Source organism: Lithobates pipiens, unplaced genomic scaffold, assembly GCF_037356315.1.
Source record: "Lithobates pipiens isolate NorthernLeopardFrog02 unplaced genomic scaffold, aLitPip1_a1.2 Scaffold_27, whole genome shotgun sequence".
Lineage (NCBI taxonomy): Eukaryota > Metazoa > Chordata > Amphibia > Anura > Ranidae > Lithobates > Lithobates pipiens.
Window position 1 is genome coordinate 130,259,649 of NW_027507788.1, and position 22,058 is coordinate 130,281,706.

The 22,058-nt window shown below is 39.7% G+C and overlaps 1 protein-coding gene across 5 annotated transcripts in view; it reads left to right on the forward strand.

The window, feature by feature from the left end:
* The window catches only part of LMTK3 (lemur tyrosine kinase 3), a 165,292-nt gene that overhangs the window by 112,714 nt on the left and 30,520 nt on the right, over window positions 1–22,058 (forward strand). For all 5 annotated transcript variants that reach the window (XR_013263215.1, XM_077457440.1, XM_077457443.1 and 2 more), the window contains exons 8-12: window positions 389–537; window positions 5,313–5,397; window positions 14,857–14,978; window positions 16,684–16,833; window positions 18,557–21,603. Coding sequence is in view for 4 of the 5 variants with exons in the window: in XM_077457440.1 (XP_077313566.1) it covers window positions 389–537; window positions 5,313–5,397; window positions 14,857–14,978; window positions 16,684–16,833; window positions 18,557–21,603 (3,553 nt within the window). In the remaining variant the exon portion in view is untranslated. The remainder of the gene's footprint in view (window positions 1–388; window positions 538–5,312; window positions 5,398–14,856; window positions 14,979–16,683; window positions 16,834–18,556; window positions 21,604–22,058) is intronic.

Sequence of the window (22,058 nt, forward strand, 5' to 3'; positions counted from 1 at the left end):
GTGATGAGAGCATGCTTAGATGCCTACTTGCGTTTGGGAGCTTTACAGTCATGTGACCACTTTGACAGCCAATCACAGCGATCACATGATCGAATGCCCACCTCCCAGCATTTAGAGACACTTAAAGGGCTGAGAAGAGATGGTGGGAAGGGGTTAAATAAAGGTAAATAAACAAAACAAGAATTAAGTCTTTCCCATATTTGTGAACTCTGTTGACATTTTCTGCCTACTGATATCTGGAATGAGGGTCGCATCCCAATTAAAACAAGATGCCAGCTGTTGAGACTCCAAAGGGCTACAGATAAGGAATTCTATTGCTAATTTTGTTTCTTGCTTTTGTACATTCTCAAGCTGCTACAGATTATTGACCTTCTTTTTCTCACTTTAGGGGGACCTGAAACGTTATCTGAGAGCCCAGAGGAAGGCAGATGGCATGACACCAGATCTTTTGACCTGTGATCTAACAACCTTACAGAGAATGGCATATGAAATTACACTTGGACTCATGCACCTTCATAAAAATAATTATATCCACAGGTACAGCACTGCCTTATTTTTTAGTTTTCTCTACAGTACACACACAATTCAATGCTTTGGCATTTTTTTAATGATAAACTACTTCTTTACATAAGCGAAAGGAATTGGGGCAGGAAATCCTTGACCTACGTGAAATGGAATATTACTGTAAATGAAACAGCAGAAAGGAGATTATAAAACATTCATCCCAGCAAGGAATCAAGGAGTGTGAAATGTCCTTACAACACGTCCTTAGAACTCATTAAAATGTTCAAGAGAGTCATAAATGGGTAAAAAAAATCTAACTGGGTGGGAGTTTATCTTTTTCATGATCTTTAAAATTGTATTTACATCTTATGCACATTGACAGTTTTTGTGAAACTTAGCAATAAATTATACACATGACAGTCAGTGTAATAGCTGATGTGACAGATTATATATTGTAATATTAGGTAGAAGGACAGTTAGTAGGGGATTCTATACAATGCCATTAGTTAATTCCCAAATTGGGGAGCAGATGGAGCCATGAAGGTGGAGTGAGCAGAATGAGGAGCGGGGTACAATGCAGCCAGTATAGATCCAAGTCAGTGGGGGAAGAAAGCTGTGACAAACTTAGTGCTGCCAGTAGAGGGAGACCTCAGAAAAAGTGGTGTGTAGTGTATGGAACTATAGGGAGTGTGGTGACTGAGCGATTGTGCATAAGATAGAAACAGGCAGGCCATTGAAGCCCTATGCTTGAATACCACCACTGCACCATATCATAAGCAAATTATTCAATTTCTTAAATAAAATAAGAGACAATTGTAAAAGTGAACTTCATGTACGGTTAAAATAAAACCGTAAAATTAAAGCAGCAGATACAGCATAGCTGATTTTTGAGTGTTATTTAATTGGAGAATGTATAGCTTTTCTGTGCAGAGGACACAAACACAGCTGTAGAGGTGGAAACTGCTTATAAAGCATATTCTGTGAGGAGACGTGGATGATTATGGGGATGTGTACATGGATTAGTTAGCAGTGTCTGGGGAGAAGACACGGACACTGCTAAGGATGTGGACACCAAATAGTGATTTAATATATGTTGCTAGGACATGGAAACTGCTGGGGACATAGAAATTGCTAAGTAAACATGGCTGTGGGGAGGCAATGGACACCACTGGGCATATAGACACTTATTAGTGAGGCTTGTCTGTGGCTAGGACATGGACACTGCCAGGGATGTGGGTTTAGTGAGGATTGTCTGTGGCTAGGACATGGACACTGCCAGGGTGGGTTTTGTGAGGATTGTCTGTGGCTAGAACATGGACACTGCCAGGGATGTGGGATTAGTGAGGATTGCCTGTGGCTAGGACATGGACACTGCTAGGGATGTGGGATTAGTGAGGATTGTCTGTGGCAAGGACATGGACACTGCCAGGGATGTGGGTTTAGTGAGGATTGTCTGTGGCTAGGACATGGACACTGCCAGGGATGTGGGTTTAGTGAGGATTGCCTGTGGCTAGGACATGGACACTGCTAGGGATGTGGGATTAGTGAGGATTGTCTGTGGCAAGGACATGGACACTGCCAGGGATGTGGGTTTAGTGAGGATTGTCTGTGGCTAGGACATGGACACTGCCAGGGATGTGGGTTTAGTGAGGATTGTCTGTGGCTAGGACATGGACACTGCCAGGGATGTGGGATTAGTGATGATTGTCTGTGGCTAGGACATGGACACTGCCAGGGATGTGGGATTAGTGATGATTGTCTGTGGCTAGGACATGGACACTGCCAGGGATGTGGGATTAGTGATGATTGTCTGTGGCTAGAAGATGGACACTGCCAGGGATGTGGGATTAGGGAGGATTGCCTGTGGCTAGGACCTGGACACGGCCAGGGATGTGGGATTAGTGAGGATTGCCTGTGGCTAGGACATGGACACTGCCAGGGATGTGGGATCAGTGATGATTGTCTGTGGCAAGGACATGGACACTGGCAGGGATGTGGGATCAGTGATGATTGTCTGTGGCTAGGACATGGACACTGCCAGGGATGTGGACACTGATTAGTGAGCAGTGTCTTTGGGTGGGACAAGGAAACTGCTGGAAATGTGGACACTGCTTTGAAAGCATGCCTATGGCTTGGACATGAACTCTGCGGGAGATGTGGATTCTGATTATTCAGCATTGTCTGTTGGGAAGACATGGACACGGCTGGGGATGTGGACACTGATTTAGTGAGGACTGTCTATGGGAAAGACATGGACACTGATGGGGATGTGGACACTGATTTAGTGAGGATTGTCTGTGGGGAGGACATAGACACTGTTTGGGGATGTGGAAAATACTTAATAAATGCTAAATGTAGTAGAAGTATAGGCACTGTACTTCACATTCAGGAATATCTCCAGACTGTATCACTCTTTCTAATTCTTCTCTATGTAGCAGAAATCACAAAAGCTTCAACAAATAAAGCTCTAATGTGCTTCATTTATTTAAAAGAATGTCTAAAAATATCTCCATGCTGTCCTTAGAAACCAATTCCAACTGTCATATCACTGTCCTATTATACTGTCAGTTTGAAGATTCAGTTGGTTGCTATGTACACCTAGATTTAATAGGCAGGTTAAATGTGCATCCACCATCTAATTTCTGTCAGACACTCCTGTTATATACCATACTCCTAAATATACAGTATATTACTTAGGGTTCACTCAAAGCAGAAAAAGTAGAAAAAAGTAAGCAGGAAAAAAAACCCTTAATAGTGTGATACACCAGATTGGTGCATTTCCTCCACCAACAGCTATGCAGGTTATCTCTACAATACATACGTGATTTTCCCTTTGAAGAACCTTCAAATGCAGAAATGTAATTCAATCTTGACCTGCCAATAACACACTCAGTTCTTAAGCCCTGTTGTGGGTGGACAACATGCAGCATTTTTGGGAACTGAGTGTTGTCAGCCCTACCTAGTGTGCTTCATTACACTACTCAGCTATTCCCATTTACTGATCTCTAGAACATTATGGCTAACATTTCTGTAGTCCAAAATAAAGAGGGCTTAATGAATAACTCCACGTTTGTTGAGAAAAAAACATTGGACCCCCTCGGGTGATCTATGTACATTGCAAGGATTGTAACAACCTGTTGCAGATTTCTACCTTTTGTTTTTCTGAAGAAATCCATGTGTGTTTGTCTGTGCCTCTGTTCTTAGTAGGTCTAATGGGAGTAGTTTTATAATTATCAGTCAGCTGTGGCAGCTGCAGAGCACTAATGAGGAAGCTGCTGGGCCTGCATCTCTTTAGATGTGTTCCTATTCTAAATCTCTCACCAAAAATGAAATTTTTGTTGCAGGGGATGCCTGAAATCTGACTTGTATCTTAGGCAGACATTTGGGAAAATTGGTGAGCCAATCAGACAAGCAGGAAATTATGTTTCTGGGGAGTGGTCAGTACACACTGTGTACAGAACAACTCTATGTAGCCATATTGCATTGGATATATATAGAAATGTACAGAGGCTGCAGATTGAAAAGGAAAGGTCATTTTTAATAAAATTCAATTACAATATGACTTGTATCGCAATTGTGCACACTATATTATTTTTTCTTTATTTTCAATTTTTTTTCTCCATGAAAGTGGAATTACTCTTTAAGAGTCTCTTTGAGAAAACACAGGCAGTATGGAGGGGACACAGAACAGCTCGGAAATTCTGAGAATCTCAGCAGTTTTCCATGTACTTATTAAGCAGATTAAAATGCTTCCAATGGTATAGTAAACAGACCAAAACGGAGCAAATAAGAAAACTTCAAAGCTGGGATTTACATACACTTTAATGGTTACAGGAAGACATTACAATACCCAGTGCTGTCATTATAAATATCTCTCTTCAGTTTAACAAAATAGTGAATATTAGATTTGTGGGTAGAATTGAGGTAGAATGTACAAAGGTAGAAAAGAAATCTTCACAAAATGATGCACCTCTCTCATCTACATAATTATGCCCCATACACATGTTCGGAAATTCCGGCGGAAAAAGTCAGATTGGATTATGTTGTCAGAAAATCCGATCGTGTGTGGGCTCTATCGGACTTTTTCCGTCGGAAATTCCGACTGAAAAAGTTTGAGAGCTGGATCTAAAATTTTCCAGCAACAAAATCCGATCTGACTTTTTCCGATCATGTGTAGAGAATTCCGACGGACAAAGTGCCAAAAATGCTCAGAATAAATGAAGAGACAAAAGCTATTGGCTACTGGCCTCTTTATAGTTTCGTCGTACGCGATTTACGTCACCTCGTTCCGAATGATCGGATTTTCCGACAACTTTGTCCGACCATGTGTATGCAACACAAGTTTCGTCCAAAATCTGTCGGAAAAAATTCGGACAGATTTTGTGGTCGGCATGTCCGACCATGTGTACAGGGCATTAGAGATAAAGCTAGACAGAAACATGCAGAATTCCATTCCTTAAGGATTCTCGAATGTCTGTTTTAGAGAACGCACTTAGGTATTAGTTTGACACCCCCATTGAGCATTATCTTAAAGGAACAATAACAACTGGCCAGGAAAATACAATCCAGTTGATTGGCTGCACCCTCAAAATCAATATCCTGTGTGTGGTAATCATCTGCAGGTATAAGATTCTAGCAGTGTTATGTTTGTACCTTGAGCTCTGCAAAGTGGGAGGCATTCTAACATTTTCCCTTTATGGGAATAAATTGTTCTGATTTTTTTCTGTTTTGGTAGGCACAGTCTATTTTTATCTGCAGGTGCAGATAATGATGTTTCTTACCAAATTTTCTTTTTTGTGTATCTGTAGTGATCTTGCCCTAAGAAACTGCCTTCTTACCTCTGATCTGACTGTCCGAATTGGAGACTACGGCATTTCTCACAATAATTACAAGGTATGAGCAACCTAGGGAATCAAAATGTTTTGGAATAACCCAATATGGAAAGAAGACTATGGGGGTTATTTACGAAAGGTAAATCCACTTTTCACTTTCAGTGCACTTGGAAGCGCAGTCACTCTAAATCTAAGGTGTAGATCTGAAATGAGTGGAAGCTCTGCTGATTTTATCATCCAATCATGTGCAAGTTAAAATGTTAAGAAAACAGTTTTTTATTTTCCTTGCATGTTCCCCTCGGATCCAGGGCCATCTTTAATATTGATTGGACCCTGGGCAAAACTTTTCATGGGCCCCCCCCTCCCCCCCATGCAGTTTTACTCTAAACCTGGTCTGAGTCATACAATAAATAGCAGCTAGACTCAAAATCAGTTTACTGAATCAGATCAGGAAGCTATTGCAATTGGTTGCCAGAGGTTACCGTGTAACATTACTGCTCACTGACTGGTTGCTAGAGGTTACAGCTCACTGATTAGTTACTAGAGGTTACAGCACATGATTTCTGCTTGTTGAGTGGTTGCTAGAGATTACTGTGGATATGACCTCAGGGGGCATTATATACATATCAATGCCGCTGGCCACCAATATTTAGATATGAATACCGGTAATTTAGATGTAAACACAAGGTCTACAGGCGAGTCATCTGTACACAACAATAGGGCAGAGCAGGTGGCATTAGTAGCAGCACTTCACACTGAGATATTGGGACACAGTACGTGACTAAAACCTCAAGAGACGAGGGAATTTAAACCTGGATAGTTGGCAAGTATGAAGCAGCTGCTTTGGGCCCCACAACAATGACAGGGCCCAGGGCAGCTGCCCCTTTTGCCCTGCCTTAAAAACGGCCCTGCTCGGATCTACAGTGACTTTACTTCTAAGTGCACTTGCAGTGGATTTGCCTTTAGTAAATAACCCCCTATGTGTGTATTTCAATAGAGTTGTTTGTTCATTTTACTTCTCTCCATCAAACTGTCATTGGTAGGGGGGCCAGCACTAATGGCTGCTCCAATAGCAATGCTGGTAGCAAACATGCACACATCCCTCCACCTAATAACCGAATGGACTTCTAGAACTGGTATTAGCATGTTGGCTTTTTCATACCCGTGAACGATAATGCCCTTTTTACAATGTCCACCACATTTTGCCACCAACCATACTGTGAACTGTCTTGTCTTAAACCTAGAATGTGCTATTAGAAAAAAAACTTTGAAATGGAGCTATCATTTAAAGTCACACTTAACATGAATTGATAGGGCACAAACAGTTTTAAAAAACAAAGAGGAGAGCAGAGCTATCTATGTGCAGTGTGATAAAAACATTTTGATCTAGGACAGACGATTTTAAACTCACAAAATTGTAGAGATAACAGCGCATGTACAATGGTATAGGAAGTTCATCCACTCCTGGGGGACGGCAGTCGGCTCGCAGGTGGAGAGGCAGCTGATGTTCTTGGCAGCAATGGTGACTCCCAATGCTTCCTGGTTCTCCGATTTGGCTCAGGGGTGGCTGAACACATCACTTTCAGATGGTGAGAGAGTGGGTAGTAGCATGACCATGTTAGAAGAGGTTTTTATAGTCCATTCAGCCAGGGGATGTTGATGCAGTGTGATGGCAACTGCTCGTGGGACAGGATTATAATTACAGAGTGAGCACTGGTCTGTCAGGCTGGATTGGACTGATTGAGCTCATGTGTACAAAAATGAGCTTTTTATACAAAGCAATGAAGATAATACAGGGGTAGAAAAAGGAGGGGGGGGTTATAAAAGGCTTTTTTATATATAACAAGAAAGAATTAAAAATTATGTGATCTAGAAGCAACAGAAATGGGAGATATGTGAACTGAGGTAAAGAAAAATGTATATAACTAAATGAATAAAGGTTAAAATTTTAAATAAAAATAAAAATGGACATGAAAAGGATAAAAATAAAAATGAAAGTGAAAATGCAAATCAAAATAAAAATAAATAAAAGTATTAAAAAAAATGCAAATAAAAATAACATTGAAAATTATGTAAATTGAGGAATAGATAATGCAGAAAGGCTAGAGCTGTGATGAGATAATGGTACAGTGATACCGGGAGACATGCTTGGGATGAAGGGAGTGAGTGTTGTTGCTGTCTACAGAATCCCTTCTAGCTTGTTAGAAGCCACCAGCCATCCAGAGTCAGCCCATCTGTGACCATCTATCTATACACCTCTTGCTGCATTTGAAAGCTCCTGCATGGACTCCCCACTATAGAGAGTAGATTAATCACCCATCTCTCTCTATTTGAGCTGACAGAGTGCACATGAATATATGTATACAATATTTCTGCACAAAAAGCTTTATCAAATCCTATTATTACATTGAGTAAAAAGTTAACTAAACTAAAGAACAAAAATGTAATATATTGCAGCTTGCGGTCCTTAGATGGGGTGGTTCCCTTTTTTTTTGTTTTTTTTTAACAAAGAACATTTACAAAATACATAAAAGACCCGTTGATCTAGCCAGAAACAGTGTCCTTGTCACTTCCTGTGAGCTGCGATGAAGAATATCTTCCTTCCTAGCTCTCCTCTATATAATGGAGATGAAGAAATGCAAACATGTTTGTAGGAGAGCATTTCAGGAGAGCAACCTAGGGTAACAATCATGGCTCCCACTATAGATACAATGAGGAGAAATGTAGTCCCCCGGGGACAGGAGGTGTGTTACTTACAAGAACTAGTAAGCTGCGATATAATACAGTTCTGGTTTAGGGTTTAGGTACACGTCATGGTTTAGAATCTTATATGTATCTTCCAGGGAGCCCCAGAGATAAGATCTCCCAGCCATGATTTTGAATCTATTTCCAGTTCCCGAAATTAAACAAAGGATGCCCCTGGGACTTTATAGGCAATGGTTCAAGCCAGATAAAGAAATAAGAGGGTATAGTAAAAGTACAAAACTTTATTAAATATAAAATATCTAGATGTAAACATCAATAACACAATTTTGAATAGAATCAAAAAAAGGTAGTCATAATGTATACATTACAGGGCTTTAGTTTTGAACACACAGTTGATGTGGTAGGAGACCAAGCCGCAAACATTTATATAGAAGACACCAACATGTTTGGGAATGTAATAAATTCCTTCTTCAGGGGATGATCAAATCAGACTTTATTTTCTGATGGTATAATGACAAAGTATCAACATAAGCATATAATATACAAATTATAACAAAAATAGTACATGGGTGATGGATAACAACATGGCGTCATATGACTGGATAATGAAGTTTGAACATACTCACATAGTGCCTAACTTTCAACGAATTCAAAAGCACACCATGGTTTATTTGATGTTTCCACAGTACCCCATTGCATTTAAATACACCCCAAAGGGGTGATGCATCCTGGAGACAAGTACAGACTCCATGTGGGATGAAAGAGAGAGGGGTAGAAGTGCTGCCTCAGCAAAAAATGCATATATGGCATAAAAAACACATGGTATAAGGGCTGGAATATATGACTAGATAATCAAGATAGATAAAAATAGAAAAAATGGGTAAGTAGAGAAAATGAACAGTGATAGAAGCATGGGGACATAGTGCTTATTGATAGCACAGCAGCTTACAAAAACTAAGTGCTTAGGGGGATAAGACATAAGCAGATCAAATTTACTCGCAGCACACATCTAGGCAGTATGTCCTGGTTCAGAGAGGCTGTGAAATTCCAGGTTGTTCAGCCTGTTGAGTGATTAATCTACATTATATAGGGGTTGTAATGGAAGAAAAAAACACCCACAACATGGGTGTGAACCAATAAGAAAGCGATTAGGTGTAAGGTGGATAGAGGGCTTGTGCAGTGAGGATACCACTTAATCGCCTGTATCATGGTTAAGCCAGTGATTCGTCCACCAACTGATACCCCAACATATGCGGCGTCCGCTGTCACCGCCACGTGATGTGGGCACTGCATCATGTTCAGATGGAATACAGACCAAGTTGCACATGAGCTGGCTGGCAGAACGCCTGTCCATGCTGCTGACAGCTGACGGAGCCAAGATAGAAGCCCTAGGATGCACAAAAGGGCACCAGGGGGCCTACGCGTTGCGGGGAGCGCAGTTAACGTGGCAACAATGTCTGGCAATCATGCCAAAAAATGCGAGGAGGTACAGAGTGGAAGAACAAAATAAACAACAGTATTACATTTTGCAACAAATGTATGGCAAAAGACATTTAGAGAAATGATTTGAGAGAATGCCACATAGGAAATGGCAAATAACACAGAAGAGATGACAAAATTGCCTATGCTGGAGAGTAATAAAGCAGAGAGGAGTATTAAAGAACTGTTGAAAAAAATATGTATATGTGTAGATAGAAGCAAGCAGAGTGAGATGAACCATAATACCCATAGAGGGGAGAGACATGATTAAAATTATGTAAATATTGTATTCACATGTCTCTCTCAAAGCCCCCTGATGAAAAATCCTGTAAGAAGGGTTTAAAGTTAAAGGCTTCATTGAGGCCCGGGGGTAGTGTGGCATTTAGGTTCAATATCCATTGCAGCTCGCGTTGTATGAGGAGCTTGTTAAAATCTAATAATCATGGCTCCCACTATGGATACAATGGAGGCGAAATGTTATTTGCAGGATTGAAAAAAAAAAAAAGAAGCTTGAAAAAAAAAGTGGGCAGATGCAGCCACCACAACAAGAACTAATAGTGGTTTAGAATCTTATATGTATCTTCCAGGGAGCCCCAGAGATAAGATCTCCCAGCCATGATTTTGAATCTATTTCCAGTTCCCGAAATTAAACAAAGGATGCCCCTGGGACTTTATAGGCAATGGTTCAAGCCAGATAAAGAAATAAGAGGGTATAGTAAAAGTACAAAACTTTATTAAATATAAAATATCTAGATGTAAACATCAATAACACAATTTTGAATAGAATCAAAAAAAGGTAGTCATAATGTATACAATACAGGACTTTAGTTTTGAACACACAGTTGATGTGGTAGGACACCAAGCCGCAAACATTTATATAGAAGACCCCAACATGTTTGGGAATGTAATAAATTCCTTCTTCAGGGGATGATCAAATCAGACTTTATTTTCTGATGGTATAATGACAAAGTATCAACATAAGCATATAATATACGAATTATAACAAAAATAGTACATGGGTGATGGATAACAACATGGCGTCATATGACTGGATAATGAAGTTTGAACATACTCACATAGTGCCTAACTTTCAACGAATTCAAAAGCACACCATGGTTTATTTGATGTTTCCACAGTACCCCATTGCATTTAAATACACCCCAAAGGGGTGATGCATCCTGGAGACAAGTACAGACTCCATGTGGGATGAAAGAGAGAGGGGTAGAAGTGCTGCCTCAGCAAAAAATGCATATATGGCATAAAAAACACATGGTATAAGGGCTGGAATATATGACTAGATAATCAAGATAGATAAAAATAGAAAAAATGGGTAAGTAGAGAAAATGAACAGTGATAGAAGCATGGGGACATAGTGCTTATTGATAGCACAGCAGCTTACAAAAAACAAGTGCTTAGGGGGATAAGACATAAGCAGATCAAATTTACTCGCAGCACACATCTAGGGTTTAAAGTTAAAGGCTTCATTGAGGCCCGGGGGTAGTGTGGCATTTAGGTTCAATATCCATTGCAGCTCGCGTTGTATGAGGAGCTTGTTAAAATCTAATAATCATGGCTCCCACTATGGATACAATGGAGGAGAAATGTTATTTGCAGGATTGAAAAAAAAAAAAAGAAGCTTGAAAAAATAGTGGGCAGATGCAGCCACCACAACAAGAACTAATAGTGGTTTAGAATCTTATATGTATCTTCCAGGGAGCCCCAGAGATAAGATTTCCCAGCCATAATTTTGGCTCTATTCCCTAGTTCCTATTCACCACAGTCTGTACTCAGCCCCCTTATTGCATGCTTCATAGTATATAATAAATGAAAAATTTGAAAAGGAGAGTGGAATCCAGTTGTAATGGCCGTGGCAATTGTGGACACTTGGAAACCTAAGTGTGGAGATCTCAGTACCAGAGCTAAATACAGTACTCTAGCATCCAACAAACAGTAAAATATTCATTTTGAGTGGACTGACTCTATAAGTTGAATTTTTGTCTTTTTCCTTTTGTATGTGTAGCTAAGAAAACTTTAAAATAACTAGCAAGCAAGGTAATTTTTCTGAATGGGTTAACTTAGGCTAATGTTTTTTGGTCAGGTCGATTCATAACCTACTAGTCATTACTGCCTAATCAGTCAATATTTAATTGAAGACATGTTTGTTTAGGCATGCTATCTCACTTAAAACAGATTGTGGGGGGAAGATAAAGTGGAAAGTGATCTTGGTGGTAGCGGATTTCTTGGGAAAATAAAGTAGTAGCTGACTGTGGAAAGTAAGGTGATCATGGGAGGGGGGGGGGGGGGGGGTATAGATAATGGAAAGAAAAATTCAACTGTTTGTGGACCAAGAAGGCATAGAAAGGGAGAGCAGAAGCTGATCATAGGAAAAAATTGAGGCAAGAGAGTGATGCCAGCTGAACATGGAACATTGCCATGGCAAAAGGGGCAAATACTCGGCTATCCTAGCAAAGGGGCAAATCCTTTCCATCACCATGGCAATAGGGTTGATCCCTTCAATACCAGATATTCCTTTCAATTGTCATGTAGACAGAAGGTCCAACACAATATTCATGCCAATGATAAGTCTGGTACCATGGCCGTGATGACAGAGGGGTTGGTCTTTTTAGTGTTAGCCGCAGAGATATGCCATATCTCTAAGAAAATAGAGGAATATGAAGTGCTGCCATGGCAACAGATGAATCAGCTCCACTGTCCTGATACTAGGTAATGGGGATGAAAGGATGTGCCCCAACCCCATTTCAAAAGGTATTATGCTTGCATGTTCATTGTGATGAAGAGTAAGTAAGTAAACTTAGTCTAGGACCGAACATTGAAGGGAGCTGACACTCTTGCCCACTGCCACCCAATCAAATGTGACCAGGGCATTCCCTGCCTCACAGCTACATAAATAGAAGGAGGCAAAGATGCTTGTAACATCATTGACCTAATATGACCACATGGTAATATTAAGTCAATGAGAAATACCCTTTTGCCATTTGATGGGCGATGGGGATTTACGATGCTGGCGTGATGGCATCACCCCTGTTGCAATGATCATGGAAAGCTATAGAGATAGAAGAATTAACCCCATTGTCATGACAACAGAAGCATATGCCCCCCTTGTAATCATGATGGATGGATCAACCCCATTGCCACATGGATGGTGAGATCTATGTGGTTGATACTGCAAAGGAATCAGTGCTCCATTGAAATTAGAATTTGCAATCTTCTTTTACGAATATATGATGGTTTCTCTGTATTGTCTGCTTTATATGTAGACCTAGTGTTAACCTCTTCCTCGGTTCTGTTGAGGAATTTCCCCCTTAGTGTCCACCAGAAGCTAGACAACAGACAAATAAAGAAGATGGCAAATACATTATATATGATATGTTTACTTTTTTTTATCCCCAAGCATTGGCCCCAAGTACCTTATACCGTATATACCTTATACAGTGCCTTGAAAAAGTATTCATACCCCTTGAAATTTTCCACATGTGTCATGTTACAATCAAAAACCTAAATGTATTTTATTGGGATTTTATGTGATAGACCAACACAAAGTGGCACATAGTTGTGAAGTGGAGGTAAAATAATACATGGTTTTAATTTTTTTTACAAATAAATATCTGATAAGTGTGGCATGCATTTGTATTCAGCCCCCTTTACTCTGATACCCCTAACTAAAATCTAGTGGAACCAATTGCATTCAGAAGTCACCTAAGTGGTAAATAGAGTCCAATTGTGTGGTATTTAATCTCAGTATAAATACAACTGTTCTGTGAAGCCCTCTGGGGTTTGTTAGAGAACCTTAGTGAAACAGCTTTGTGAAGGCCAGTCAGGTCAGGGATAAAGGGATAAAGTTGTGGAAAAGTTTAAAGCAGGGTTAGGTTGAAAAAAATAATTCCAGGCTTTGAACATTTAATGGAGCACTGTTCAATCCATCAACCGAAAATGGAAAGAGTATGGCACATCTGCAAACCTACCAAGACATGGCCGTCCATCTAAACTGACAGGCCAGGCAACAAGAACATTAATCAGAGAAGCAGCCAAGAGGCCCATGGTAACTCTGGATGAGCTGCAGAGATCCACAGTGGGAGAATCTGCCCACAGGACAACTATTAGTCGTGCACTCCACAAATCTGGTCTTTATGGAAGCGTTGCAAGAAGAAAACCATTGTTGAAAGAAAGCCATAAGAAGTCTCATTTACAGTTTGCAAGAATCCATGTGAGGGGACACAGCAAGCGTGGGAGAAGGTGCTCTGGTCAGAGAAGACCAAAATTTAACTTTTTGGCCTAAAAGCCAAACGCTATGTGTGCCGGAAAACCATTTATCAATTTCCATCCACTTCACAATTATGTGCCACTTTGTGTTGGTCTATCAAATAAAATTTCAATAAAAGACATTTACGTTTTTGGTTGTAACATGACAAAATGTGGAACATTTCAAGGGGTATGCATACTTTTTCAGTATATAGTAAATGTGATCTGTCATAATGTGACTCTCTACAATTATGTTTTACTAAGAGGTTTAGATCTTAAAGTGTAAGTAAAACTGTGTAATGCACTTGTACTTGCATGTTGTAAACCTCAGACATGAAATATGAACAAAGTATATTCTGTATACTGTGTGTTTGCCTCTATCCAGAACTGAGTGTGATTTCTATCTGTTGCCTTATTCCTCTGTTATTTACATAAGTCACTTCTGGCAGCTTTTCCTGATACCAAGAATTAAAAAGGTGATGGGGAGGAGAGCTCTCACACACAGCCCGTGAGTGATATCCACAGCTCTGTATGTTCTCCTGTACTGCGTGGAGGGGGTGTGTCCCTTCCCTCCAATCAGGGCTCAAAGACCCCCTCACTGAGATCTGTAATGTGAGACTTCAGATCCCTGCCCCCAGCTGCTAGGTCTGAGAAAACATCCTTTGATCTGGGTGTTTTTAGAATGGTCAACAGAAGAAGTGGCGACAGACAAACAGGTACAACTTATGTAGGAATTGTTTTATCTAGGTTTATTACCTGGGGCTGGTAACTTCACTGGGTATATGTGAGGGTTGTCAACCACTTTATCCCTACTATTTCTGCTAATGGTTTCATATTTAACTCATTTACAATGTCCGCATGGTTCAGTTATACTGTACATCCATACATGGGTTAGTAGGAGGTATGTCACTAGTACAATCAGAATAAAAGGAGCTCCTGATCCAGGAAAATAGAGAAGGCTTCTAGTTGGCAGTGAAGATCTCCCCCGCCTCATACCCTGTCCCCTAGTGGCCATAATTTAATGTAAACTGCAGGGTGACAATACAGAAATAACAATTTTATTTTTTATATCTAGGAGGATTACTACATTACTCCAGATCGACTCTGGATCCCATTACGTTGGGTGGCTCCAGAACTTTTGGATGAAGTTCATGGAAACTTAGTTGTGGTAGACCAGAGCAAGGAAAGCAATGTCTGGTGAGTGTCTTCATCACCTTTATCCTGTACTAGATTTGCTTTTTTTGTGTTTCTCCAGAGGCAGCTGATCTGTTTATTTTTATGCAAGCAGTTTACACAGTTGTAATGCATTATTTAAAACATGACACATCACACCGTGCATATTTATTATTTTCACTGGCCTAGAACTGTCGTGATTTCTGAAATAGCAGAAAGTATAAAAATAAGCTTGACTTGTATTTTAACACACAGATCTTCCGATTTCACATTTTAATGGATTAAATGTATCAGGAGAGTAAGACTTCCAGCCTTCTTACATATCATTTCAGTTTATGCTTACTCACACCCGGCACATTGCGTATTTTTGCAGGCAAAATGCATAGACAATAGAAATATATTGTTTTTGATAGAACCTATTGCATTTCGTGTGGATATAGATTTATTCCTAAACAATATGCAATTAACAATTTTAACCAATCAGCATTTAGGCCGTTTCATAGTTAATCAGGTTGAGGAAAGACATATCCATTAGGTTCAACCTAAAAAAAAAAAAAAAAAAAAAGGATTGAGCCACAGTTTTACTGGCCCCTGACCCTCAACCGTTATAAAGTGTGGTCTAATTTGTTAAAACAAAGAAAAATATTTCTTTCTGATGCCAATGGTGGGATTTAGTTTTTGCCATAATCTGCAATACTTACACACTTAACTTGCAGATTATGGCACACAACTACTCCCTTCTGTGCTGTCCTCTAGTAATGACAGGTCCAGGATCCTGTCACAAGGGCACCCACCAGCACTTCTATCTCTACTGCAGATTCTTCTGGGTTCCACAGAGATCCTTTTTGGCCATTGGATGACCACTGATCATGTAACCTCTGTGCATGCATGCAGGAACTTCATTGTCTGACATTTTGCTCAATTTTCCGAAGGCTAGGACTAGAACTGTGCTATATACTGCACATGGGCCATGCTGTGCACATAGGATTCAAAATGACACCAGGAGCCAGGGAAAAGGTTTTATGGCAAAAGAGACTTTCCCATAAAACTTCCAAAGCATATGTTTTTTTAGAACCAAACGCAAGGTTCAAATCCTTGACATAAGGACTTGAATATATAGTAAGTGCAAGACAGGCTAGGTTTATTTTGTATTTTATGTTTTTTCCTATGGTAGTTCTATCTAAGTTATTTTATGTTAGAAGTTTTGTCTTTGTTTTTTTGTTGCTGGAAACTCAATAAGGCCACACATGAACACAGGCCTGAAAAAAATGGAGCATAACAGGTGTTTAGCCTGTGAGTGTTCATTCATTCCAGTGGCCAGAATAAATGAATATTCTGGCCAAAGGAAACCATAATCGCTCAAAGTTTGATGCACCTACCAGATACAAACCATGACTGTAGACACGTTTTTTAAGCAGCGGTTACATTATTTTAAATGGAACCCCAACATAACTTTTTAGCTCCCCTTGATCTGCGTACATTTCATTGCCCATAGGTGAAAAGCCAGCCACAATCACAGTATTCCTGAATAAAATTGACAAATATACATGACTTAGGCTAGTATGGATATTTTGTTCTAATTTATTTCAAGCTAAAAAGTTCTAATTCAGCAGAGGGTTTACCGGAATAATGTTTCTAGAGAGGGACTAACCATAAATTAAACCATAAAGGGCTTGGCTGCAGTGCCTGTCCGTATTGCTTCACTATATTGTCTGATGCTCTTTTAAAGGTCTCTAGGAGTTACAGTATGGGAACTCTTTGAATTTGGAAGTCAGCCATATCGTCACCTGTCAGATGAGGAAGTGCTGACCTTTGTGATCAAGGAGCAGCAAATGAAACTGGCCAAGCCTCGACTTAAGCTACCCCATTCGGATTACTGGTAAAATCATCTCTAGACCAATAACCTGTAACCAATTCTTATTACAAATTGTGCTTACCATAATTTCATTTGGATGTTTTGACTTTAATGAAAACTTTATAATACTGAATAAACTTCTAGAACTCTGTAAATTTCAAGATTGTTAAAGTCAGAAAAATGTGTGGAAAATTATTATGTATAACTGAAATTATATATTAAAGATTCCTATCACATGGATTATATAGTATCATTGTCCTTTGCTTTGTGGGCAGGGATGGTACTGATTCAGTGTCTATGGAAATGTTTCTGGTATATTAGTACAGTACTCCTAGTGTCTCTATGGACATGTTTGTGCAAGTGTCAGTACAGTACTGATTGTGTCTCTATTGACATGTTTTCTGGTGGTGTCAGTACAGTACTGATTGTATCTCTATGGACATGTTTCTGGTGGTGTCAGTACAGTACTGATTGTGTCTCTATGGACATCTTTTCTGGTGGTGTCAGTACAGTACTGATTGTGTCTCTATGGACATATTTCTGGTGGTGTCAGTACAGTACTGATTGTGTCTCTATTGACATGTTTCTGGTGGTGTCATTGTAGTACTGATAATGTCTCTATTGACATGTTTCTAGTGGTGTCAGTACAGTATTGATTGTATCTCTATAGACAGGTATTTGGTGGTGTCAGTATGGTACTGACTGTGTCTCTATGGAGAGGTATTTGGGGGCTAGTATGGTACTAATTGTGTTCCTCCTGACTTGTTTTTGGTAATATCAGTATGGTACTGACTGTACCTCTAGGACATGTTCTAGTAGTATCAGCAAAGAACTGATTTGTAGCAGAACAGTAAATATGTAAATGCTGTGAACATGTTTCTGGTTGTAACTGGGATCATTTAATATTAATTCACACACTGTAAGTATTATCATGATTTCTGTTGGTACAATATTATAAGTCTTGGTTTGTTAGTTTTGGTTCTGTATGCAATGTAAGTATTTGGAGATAGGGGAAAAGAGTGTCAGAAAGTAGCTGACCTAGTAGAGGAAAAGTTTATATCCTGTCCATTACAGTGGCAGGCAGGGATGCAGGATGAAAAGACCTTGAAGAAAAGCTGCAACTCCAAGCGGCTATTGTGTGTTGAGCCATGGCACAGTGCAAAATCCAGACCTATCTCAATGTACCCTTTTTTTAGGACTTGGTTATCCCATCAAAGGTACTGTAAAGATTATTTGTCTGTTAATTATTTGCTGTCTGATTTTGAGACATGTTTCATAGCTTGCATGTATCACCTGTGCTCAGTCTGTAGCCCCAACTCATCATATACAGAAGAGGCATACTGTTTTCATTGCTTTTACTGTAATACAAGCTAACCAAGGTTTGCTAAAATGGATGGAGCGTCTCTAGATGTACCTTATTCGTGTGATGTGTGCTATTTTGCAAGGATATGTGGTAACAAACTAAACATTATTTGTACCAAGATAATTAAATGCAGGATATGGGCAAAGTTATTGGGTATGCCAGATTTCTCTAACTGATTATGTCCATAGGTCTATTCCTGGACAAAGTTTTATTTCAACAGCCTTCTATCATTTTCCCAGTGTTATGCTCTTTAATAGAATTATCATGTTATGAAGAAATTAACTATTCACATCTCTTGCTATACTGCATGATATGATTTATATTTTATATAATGGAAAAGCTTTCTCCGTATTTATATTAATATATGTATCTGTTATTTTTTAGGTATGAAGTGATGCAGTCTTGCTGGCTCTCGGTTGAACAAAGACCTACAGTCGAAGAACTTCATCTACAGCTCACATATTTGTTAAATGAATGCTCCAACCAGACAGAGGAGAGTTTTGAGTGGCGATGGAATGCACTTAAACCAAGTAAATCTTCGGTGGGGCCTTTGCGTCATTCAGATGAAATTTCCGCATTTCCACTACTAGATAACTTTAACGGTGGGGATGGATTTCATGCAGATATGGATGACATCTTGACTGTAACAGAAAGCAGCCGTGGACTTAACTTTGAGTATATGTGGGAGAAAGCCAGACTGGGACGATGGAAGTCAAACTCACAATGCCAAGATTACACACCAAGTAATGGGAGTTTGACTGTGCCTGCTAATCCATTTTATGATTCTAGCCATCAACATTCACGTCAGAGTTTGGAGACTCCGAGTGTGGTTCCAGTTATTAGTGCTCGTAGTCCTTCAGTAAGCAGTGAATATTACATTCGCTTGGAAGAACATGCAGACAGAGGGAGTGGTGTGGACTGTACTGTCTGCGCACCTAGTCCGATCTATGAGAGAAAGTATGATATGCAGGATCAAAGAACACTTCATCAGAGGTTGTCCCTTGGGAGCCCAGCTTCCCCAATTGAACCACTCTTTTCTTCTGATTGGGACCCACTTGAAAGTGGTAGAACCAGTCCAGAAGATCCTCCTGCTCATCTAATATTACATGAAGTTCCTAAACTTATAGATAGATGGACACCTAGTAACAATAATCCCTTTATCAATGTAGGAAGAGACCTGCCTCGTTATGTAAACCCTTTCCGTGGCTCAGTTGAGAGAGACTTGTCAAGACAGGTACAAGAGACCTCCTTAATGGAGTCATCTTTGCCTGATGTATTTTCTTCTGATTCCATTCTGAATGTTTACAGAGACATTGAAGATCATAGAAGGAGCTGGGATTCAGATACTCTTGAAGAGAGGGGTGCTGGGGAAACCCTTGCTGGAGACCCAGATTCTCTGGCAGAGTTTTTGGATGATCGATCTTCACCTTGGGATTGTGAGCCCTCACTAATGGAAGATCAGAGCACAGAAAGCAGCAGCAGTAGTACAGACAATAGCAGTCACCGCAACATGCCCTCTTGTCCTTTGTGTAGTAGAGGTGTGATGGGCAGTTTGCAGAGATGTTCTTGTGCTATGTTGCGTGGAGATGTGGTAATTGACTGGACCACACATGTTGCCATGCATCAGGACCATTATGGCTTAGATGATGATTCTTCTTTAAAAGTTGAGCAAGGTTCTCTTTCTGAGTGTTCTATACCTGCTCGAACTTTTGGTGATGGAGATCTCTATGCTGGACCCTTTGGAGATAGTCTTTGTGCTGCAGAACACCAAGAATTTTATGATCCTTTAATGGGAGCAGCAGTAAAAAGCTATGATATTCAAGACTATCGTAACCGTAGTCAATTAAAGACTTATGAATCATTACAAAAGAGTATTAGCAACCACCCTCCTTCCCCTTTCATAGGAATTTCCAACTCAATGGCCAATTGCAGTGTAATTGTCCCCATTGAAATCCCACCTCTTTCTACACTTGCAGAAAGCATAGAAGAAGAGGAGACAATTGAAATAGCCCCAGATGTCCTTAAAAGATACCCAGTGAACCATAACACGCTAAACCCAGTAAAGACACCACGGGACTCTAGGGCAACACTAGATTCTGTTGATTCCTTGGACATCCCTTCCAACACCAGCTCCTCAGATGTATGTAGTCCATCATCTCACTTTTCATCTCCTGGACAAAAGTTTGGAGACAGTGGCTATGATACAGAAAACACATTTTCTCCAGAGTTCATCTTTAAAGATGTTAAAGAGGAAAAGGATGAAGACATGGGCCTTAATGATTTGAAGTTGACCTTGACTCCTATATCAGAGTCAACTAGTGACTTGACTTTGACAGAAGATTTTTCTGAACCACAAGCTACTCCTATGGAAGAAGAATCCTCTCTTAGAACATTAAATCTTGCAACACCTTACCGAGATTCTGCTTACTTTTCTGATTATGACAATGAAACAGACAAACATGGCAGAGCAGCATGTCAGAAGCTTGATGGCGGTGATACAAATGGGGTGTGTACAGAGGAAATATCTGTTGTTATATCAACAGCAGATGAAGATCAGACTAATGAAGTTAAAAGCACAGAGGAACCCAGTCCACACAAAGAATCTGTTGAGGATACACTTGAAGAATGTTCCAAAGCAGAAAATAAAGAACAAAATAATCATAAGACAGATTTGCTAGAAGATAATGTTAAAGGAGATGGAGAAGAGATGTTTAACTGTAATGGTGGAACGAACACAGTACAAGAGGAAAATATAAGTCATATTGTCTCTGAAAAAAATTCTGTTGACTTTCAGGAAACAAATAAAGAGCATTTTCCCATTATAGATCAGAAAAATTCATATGAAAACATGCTAAAAAAACAACCAGAAAGTGGCTTTGTTGTTCAGGTCTGCAAAGAACAGCTACTTATCTCCCTGAGAGAAAATGTGACTAGGAATGTTCTTTCTACCTTTGAGTCAGGAACTGTAAATTCATGTGTTTTGAAAGACCAAGCAGTTTTAAAGTTGTGGTCTATGGAGCCCAAAGGAAATCCATCTACTCAAGAAATATTAAAAAGCGAACTTTTGTGCAAAGAATCATCTGGACTCACTGAGCCTGGGGATAGCAAGTGTTCAATGAGTGATCTCACTGTGGACATTAATTCCACTGAAGAATCCTCTACAATAAAGCTGAATGAGGATCAAGATGAATGTGAAAACAATGAACCAGAAACACACAAGGTTGGAGATGAATTAGTGGATGGAAAAGAAGATTGTAAACATGAATCCAGTGAAGACACCACTTCTTTGTCATTAGAACAAACCCCTGACAACAGTGATAAGAACCCAGGAGACAATTCTACTGGACAAGCAGACGGGCCAGTGCCAGAACAATCAAAACTCTTTCTAGATTTTGGATCAGTTACACATCCCGGGAGTGAAGCTATAAAAGGTATGACGTGTATTTCTGAAGGGAAACGCCTCATGTTTTTTTACAATTTTTTTTAAACATAAATAAACACCAATTGAACAGCATGCCTAGGTGTTATTTGGCTGCATTCACAGAGTTTAAAATGTAAATAGATCATTTTTTTAACCTGAATTCAGTAAAGTACTTTTTTACTGCATGCTACCATCTATGCTCCATTGCGTTGTAACCTTTGTCTACAAATGTGCATGGCAGTCCTTTTATGTGGCTTTGGTTAGCTTTCTTCATAGCTGTCCTAGTTGCTTGCGCGTCTTGCCAACTAACATATAGTGCTTACATAAAATAAAAGGTTTGATTTTAACTTCATATGTTTGGTTGGTATAAAGAGCTCTGGAGTGGAGTTAGTAAAGGATATAGAGAAATATCACTTTGCAAGGGAACTTTGAATTAGCTCAGTGAATGTGGTGAACATTTACTTT